Below are 7,583 nucleotides of genomic sequence, written 5' to 3' on the forward strand. Positions count from 1 at the left end.
TACAACTGCATACTACACATACACACCACACACACCCCTCCCCCGCCGGCCCCCACGCCCATTCTGGAGGGGAGCAGCAGATTCCCGGGGAGGGGAGCGCAGCCCCAAACGGAAAGCGAGAGCCCAGAGCCCACCCGGCAGCGCCCACAGCCTCCACCGCAGGGTCACGACGACCTGGGGGCGCCGGGGGGCTAAGGCCCCCGCACAGGAAGAGCCGCGCCCAGCCCGCGAGGCAGCCTAGCGGAGGGCGCGGCGGGGAAGCTAGCGGCCCGCGCCGCCCCCGCCCATCGCCTTCCAGCACCGCCCCCGCTGCGGCGGGCGAGGGGCGGGGCGGGGCGCGGCGTATATAAGGCGAGGGGCGGGCGCCGCTCTTTTGTCTCTTGCTGCAGCGACGCGAGTGGGAGCACTAAGCGTTAGGCTCGGAGCGGAACTCCACGGTGAGCACTGCCTAGGGCGGGGGCCCCATCCGGGTGGGGTCGGAGCGGGTGTACCTGGCCGGCGCGCGGCAGCCGCAACAGGCGCCCTTCCCCGACGGGACGCCCGGTCGGTGGACCACGCCCTAGGGCTAGGAAGGGGGTGCGGGACGCGCCCAGATCCTCGGCCTGCGGGTGCTGGGAACGCCCCGGCCGAGCGCCACGTCGCGAGGCGTCGGCGGAGAGGCGGAGGGGACGCTGGCCCCGGCCACAGGCCAACCGCCTTGCTTTGCCCACCAGGATCGCTTTAAGAAAATGGCAGACAAGCCGGACATGGGGGAAATCGCCAGCTTCGATAAGGCCAAGCTGAAGAAAACGGAGACGCAGGAGAAGAACACCCTGCCGACCAAAGAGAGTGAGTGCACCCGCGCCTCCGCGTGCCCCCAGCCCAGCCCCCCCACCCCGCCCTTTCCGAGAACCCAGCCCCACCCCCACCTGGCCGTGGCGCCGGGTCCCAGCGGCCCCGGCCCCCTTTCTGTTCTACGAAGCGTATGTCTCCCCCAGCCCCAAGCCTTTTTTTAAATCCCCAGACCTCGTGGGTGCCTCAGCTGGGGGGTTGCAAGGTGTCCTCATCCTCCAGTATGTGCTTCCTGCTCTTCACAGCCATTGAGCAGGAGAAGCGGAGTGAAATTTCCTAAGAACCGAGAGGATTCCCCACCCCCGTCATCTTCGAGACACCCCAGTCGTGATGTGGAGGAAGAAGAGCCACCTGCAAGATGGACACGAGCGACAAGATGCACTGTGAACCCGGGCACTCCGTGCCGACGCCACCGGCCTGCGGGTCTCTTGAGGGGACCCTCCCCAATCGGACTGCCAAATTCTCCGGTTTGCCCTGGGATATTATAGCAAATTATTTGTATGATTAATGAAAATAAAACACACCTCGTGGCATGGCTGGCGTGGTCTGAGTCTTAGTTGGGAACGCGTGGGCAGTGTCGCCGCAGCAAAGCCCCACGCGCTGGAGTCTAGTTGCTGCCGCAGAGTGGGAGGGGGTCGCGGAACGGCCGGTTTGGACGGACCATTTTTAATTTCGATTTTACCTGCTTTTCCATGAGATTTTTGTGGGTTATTATTAGCTTCCTATAATGCTTATAATGCACTCCATATAAAATGTAACCTCACTTTGTCATTCCTGGAAGCTCTTTGGGAAAATGCTTTTTCAGGGGAGCAGGATTTGGTTTTGATAAGCTTTTACCGTCCACTGTTTCTCTGGCCTCATAGTTCTGATTCACACCCGGAAAGAGAACAGTGATTTAAAGTCTGAGAAGAAAGGGGTAAGAGGCTAAATCTGGAATGTTGGAAATTGGGTGAGGTGGCAAAAGTCTCCTGGAGGCTTTCTTGGAACTTAAAAAATGAGGCAGTAGAAGGAAAACAAAGGCGGGATCCAGGGGAAACCACAGAAGGAACATCAGAGCTGGAGGAGCTGGAGGGGACAGCCTAGCTTTTTGTCTTTCAACCCTAGTGCAGAACCTTCCACAAAAGCTAACCGTTAGAGGGAGTGCTGGGCTGAGCAGCCACCAGTGCTGGGAGCAGCAGGAAGGGTGGGTGTGTGGAGGGAGGGGCTGGGGCTGGCAGCAGAGCCCCACACGGTCACACCCTCTAGACCCCTGAGAAGAGGGACCAACCCAGAGGGGAGTAGTGGATGGGTGGTGGAGAGGCTGCAGGGCATTCTGGAACAAAAGAAACTGGCTTATGATTCTAGAGGTGAAGTTTTCTAAAAACGGAGGTGAGGACACATTGCTTAGTGATTTGTCCCACATTTTTTGTCTGACCATAAAGGGCTGGACACTGGGGGAGGGCAAGTAATTTGAATGAGGTGTGATCCCTGTACACAGGAACTTAAAATCCTGGTGGGTGAGACAGGCAGCCACAGCAGACCAGAGCAGGGACACCTAGGCTGAGGGAGCCACTGCCCATTTTGCACAAAGGAGTGACTTAGCAGTGAGACCTGTGCTGTGGAGGGTAAGTGTGCCTGGGTGGAGGGGGGGGGGTTGCTGGGGTGCAGGGATAGGGAAGAGAAACACATTAGGAGCCCCCGGGGGGAGGGACACTAACCTTTATTGGGTGTCTTCTGTGAGCCAGGCATTATATTAGGATTTTTAGTTCTCAGGAACTCTTTTAAGGCAGTATGATAATTATCCCATTTTACAGATGGGGAAGCTAAGGTCAAAGACTAGGGATTTGCTGAAGTCACATAGCCGTGAATAGTGGAGCCAGAATTTTGGACCAAGTGTGTGCTTTTGGCGATGCCAAAACCCAAGGTTTGGAACATCTGTTGTGTCAAACATTTCATGAGATTTCATAAGCCTTTACTACGTGAGTATAATTGACCCTGTTGGGGTCTATTGTTGGGAGGTTAAAGAAAAAGAAACAGAAGAAATCTCTACTGCCTTCAAACCGTAACATGCTAGGTCTGCTGCTGAGAAGGGCTCTGGAGGGAAAGGCTGGGTAGGGGGAGAAGCCTGCTGGTGCGGGAGAGGGAGAGGAAACTCCATTGCAGTTTTCAATAGGCAGTCGGAGGCCTCGGATAAGACAAGAGGTTCCAGGAGGGGAACACAAATGCAGGGGCCTTAAGGTAGGAGTGTGCTGGACTATCTGAGGAAGAACAAGAAGGTGGAATGGAGTGAGCAAGCAGCAGGGAGATGAGGGGTGAGAAGGCAGGAGGTGGAGCAGGCAGATTTGAAGTACTTGACAACTGTCACAAGGTTGCTTGCTGAAGGGTGTCTCCCCCCCCCCCCCGCCCCCAAGCACCCTCCACCTCTGGAGCTCCATCCGTGCCCCTCACAGGCATGATGAATCCTGTCTGGGCAGGCACACCTAAGGCCTCTTTGGCCCCAACCTTGTCTCTGGGGCCCTATCTGGGACACAAATCACATGCTCCATTCCTGTGGATCCCAGAGACTCCCTGACCCCAGCGGGCTCACCCTGGAGAGCAAGTCCAGAACCCCATTTCCCAGGGCACCCTTACTCTCAAGATTCCCACGACTTTCTCACCCCCTCCCCCAGAAATCCTATGCTGAGGTTGTGGGGTGCTGATGACAGCCTTGCTCTTCCTAAGAATTTAAGAAGACAGATCCAGAGGAGCCTTAGGGCACTTTCGCTTTTCCACTCTAAGATCATGAACTGATTGGATGGGGCCAGGGGCAAGGTGGGGAAAGGAAATGCGGGTAGGAGAGGGAGGTCATTTACCATTTCAGAAGTCTTAATTAAACGCGGCATCAGTTTATAAGGTAAGGCTGCCTTCCCCGACCCATCTCGGCTCCCCAGCTGCACACTGGCACACACATCTAGACATCCTGAGGTCTGAATGTTAAAACCAAAAAGGCCAAGTATTGGCAGAGAGGCCCACCTTCCTAGGCTCTGCCTCTCTCCCAGTGATCGAGCCCCTGGGATCACGGGGAAATGACAGTGGGGACAGCCCCAGAACCCGGAGTTGGGATATCCGAGAGCACTGAGGCACCCCAGGCCCTCTTATCCTCTCATTTCTATCTCTTGCCACCTGGGAATACCAACGCCCTCGGGAGAATTACAGTGAATTGCTGATTCATACCCTCTTCCTCCTTTCTGAGAATTCAGGGACCAATTACTAGTCCAATCACAAATGAGGCTTGCTCTGAAGCTAGAGTGAGAAGATTATTTTTTAAGAGTTTATTAATTTATTTGACAGAGAGAGAGAGGGCACGAGTAGGCAGAGTGGCAAGCAGAGGGAGAGGGGGAAGCAGGCTTCCAGCTGAGCAGAGAGCCCGATTCTGGGCTGGATCCCAGAAACCTGGGATCATGACCTAAGCCGAAGACAGATGCTTAACTGACTGAGCCACTCAGACACCCCATTTTTTGAATCCTATGAAGAGCTAAGGATTCCCAGATTTTAAAGCCATGTACCATTAATTCAGAGAAAAGAGCTGAAAATTGTATAAACAAGCCCCCTTGAATATTTTCCCCACTTTGAGTGACTCTCTGTCTCTTTTCTAATTAGTCAAATATTAGCCATCCTACAAGGCCCTACCGGTCACCACTTTCTCTGATTAGCCTTCCTGGATTTCCCAGCCAAAGACATTCTCTTTCTCCTCTCAGCTCCTATCTGCACCTCCCTGCAGGTACCTGGACACATACATTACTTCTCGGCTGGACTGAATAGAGAAGGATTCTTATTAATTGAAGCCAGCATGTAATACACAGTAGCCAGCCCATAATGCATATCCAATAAATACCAATTGAATTATAGCCGAAATATCCCCTGGCCTCACCTACTCCATCTTGGCTACACTAAAGCCACGCCGCTACCAGGCCCACCACAGTCTTAATGTTGGTCCTATTGCGCATCGACAGAGCCCAAGCATGATGGGTATGTGCAAGTTATGGTGCAAGAAAGCCAAACATCGGGCGCCTGGGTAGCGCAGTCGTTAGGCGGCTGCCTTCGGCTCAGGGCGTGATCCTGGCGTTCCGGGATCGAGCCCCACATCGGGCTCCTCCGCTGGGAGCCTGCTTCTTCCTCTCCCACTCCCCCTGCTTGTGTTCCCTCTCTCACTGGCTGTCTCTCTGTCACATAAATAAATAAAATCTTAAAAAAAAAAAAAAGTCTTAAAAGAAAGCCAAACATCTTCATTTTCCTCCCAGAGCCCAGTTCAGGACACATTCCTATTACGAGGAGGGGAAATACAGGTAATTCACAATTGAGACTACTGACAGAAGGCTGTATATTATCCAGACGGCAACGGTGAGTCTCAACCAGTTAAAAGATTTTAGATATTGGACCGCTGATGTCTGTGAAATACAGGGGCTGTGTTCTTGTTCAGCTTAATCAGCATGCCTTTCTGAGCATCCCGTGAGTGTCTTATCGCTGTACGAGGCCTGTGGAAGCTACGCAAGATGGGAGCCAACCAACTCTACAAAAGGCAGAGGGAAGCAAATGCTGGAGAGGAGGTGCGCAAAGGAGTGGGAACTCTGGACAGGAGGCTGCTTCGTGGAAAAAGCAGCATTTGAAGACCTTGAGGAGTGAGAGTAGAAGCAGGGCTCTGTGAACAGGTGGAGCAATGCACAGTGATACCATGTTCCACTAAGGCAGACGGAGTGGTTCGGTGAAAGCAGAAGCCTCACAACGCCTAGGAAGGTACGTTGAGTTTTTTATCCCGTAGACAGTTGAGAGCCACTGCAGATTTTGGAGGCTGAGACAAAGTGATCTGAGATGTATTCGATAGCAAGTGAAGGATGTCGAGACCAACATGGATGGTTATCTACCCAACCACCATCACCACCACCACCACGACCCACTCCTCATCCCCTTCTATCCTGCCTTCCTCGTGGTACACAGAAGCCCAGTTTTATGTAGATATGAAGCAGGTGACAAGCTTCAAGGGGCCAACTCCAGGAGCAAAGTTTGATTAGTATAAATATGAGGCACCCAGGGGTTGAGCATAAGACATTTCTGAGGGTGCTTGGTTGCAGTTTGGCTATCATAATGATTAGGGAACACTACTGACAGCTCATAAACAGGGGAGGAATACATCTGGCAAGGCACGGGACAATTCCACACATCAAAGGTTTGTGCTGTGCCCTACATGATTTCCTTCTTTTTTTTTTAAGATTTTATTTACTTATTTGACAGAGAGAGAGAGCAGCAGCAGAGGGAATGGGAGAAGCGGACTCCCCGGTGAGCTTGGAGCCTGATGGGGCCCTCGATCCAGGACCCCGGGGTCATGACCTGAGCTGAAGGCAGATGCTTAACTGCTTAACTGCCTGAGCCACCCAGGTGTCCCCTACATGAGTTTCTTTAAAGACTCTTTATTGTTGTATAATACGCGTATAGAAAAATGCACGGGTCACAAGTATACAGCTTGAAAAAATTTAAAAATTTAATTTAATTTAAAAATGAGTGTACAGCTTGATGAATCTTCACAAACCGAGCATACCCTAGTGCCTGGGATCGTCATCTACCTACCCTAACTTCTAACAGCACGTGTACGTACGTTCTGCCTACTTCTGAACTTGATCGAAGTAGACTTGTAAATGAATTACTACACATTTGAATTGATTATGTATCTCTTCATAATTATATAGCTCAAGCAAAAATGAATTCTGCACAAATTTAGTAGAAATTGCATTTTCCAAGAATGCAACTAGCCTGTACATGTAAATTGAGGGACACCTTTTTTGTTTTTTAACTCAGAGCTTTCCCAAGAGTTTGTGGCACTGATAGCGATATTCTCCTGGGCTTTTGAATTGTTGCTACAACGCAATCATATGGGTGTTCATTTAAAGCCGCGGATTCATGGTAAGGCCGTGTGTAGGTGCAGACAGACATAAAGCCCAGATTGCTTCTTTAGCTGTAGGATATCACTGTGCTGTATTGTATTAGTCAGCTTGTGATAGGTCGTACTGCGGGAACAAACTCCAAAAATCTCAATGGCTTACAACAACAAACTGTATTCTTATCCATATAGACATCAGTTGAAACTCTGTGCCTGTTGCACCTGTCTTTATTCTGAGAGCCAAGTCACAGGGACAGCCCCTGCCTGGGACATGCTCTTGTTACGGCAGAAGGAAAGAGCAATGGCAGAGCCGTGCAATGGCTTCTCAAGCTCTTTTCAGATGTGGCACTTCCATTCACATCCCATTGACCAAAGCAAATCATTAAGCAAGCCTGACATCAGTTGGGTGAGGCACTGCCAGTCACACGCTATCAGGTTGGTACGTATAATTCTGTTGCAGGGAAGGCAGGAAAAAAATGGGAGTCACGATAATACAATTTCCCATATATATTGAAATGCATATATATAATTTTTTGTAAATTCTATTTCTTTATTTCACCTTTATATTCCAACAAGGGCTTGTATTGATTTGTTTCTAAAGTATGTGTGAGGATAGATTATATTATCTTTGATTTCCATTTCGGGAAGGAGAAGTGTTATAAAATATTTGATGCAAAAGGAGATGTTGGTTCTAAACAGCTGGAAACTAGCGGTCGGAACCAATCGTGGTAATTTTATTATTACCCTTGCAATGATTGACTTAAGAATAGACATGGGTTGGAAAGAAGAAAAAAAAAGAATAGAGATGGGTTGCAATTCTGGTCAAGAAGACCCACGAGGAAGCCTGCTGTGGGACTTCTGG

General features: G+C 51.0%; 1 protein-coding gene across 1 annotated transcript; it reads left to right on the forward strand.

Moving 5' to 3' along the window:
• The first annotated feature begins 298 nt into the window (after positions 1-298).
• Positions 299-1,364, forward strand: TMSB10 (thymosin beta 10). Its single transcript, XM_045808790.2, has 3 exons — positions 299-437; positions 714-828; positions 1,077-1,364. Exons 2-3 carry the CDS (start codon positions 729-731, stop codon positions 1,109-1,111), a joined length of 135 nt encoding a protein of 44 aa, XP_045664746.1. The 5' UTR covers positions 299-437; positions 714-728; the 3' UTR covers positions 1,112-1,364.
• Positions 1,365-7,583: the final 6,219 nt, after the last annotated feature.

Source organism: Ursus americanus, chromosome 7, assembly GCF_024610735.1.
Source record: "Ursus americanus isolate L20-20 chromosome 7, mUrsAme1.1.p, whole genome shotgun sequence".
Taxonomy (NCBI): Eukaryota; Metazoa; Chordata; class Mammalia; order Carnivora; family Ursidae; genus Ursus; species Ursus americanus.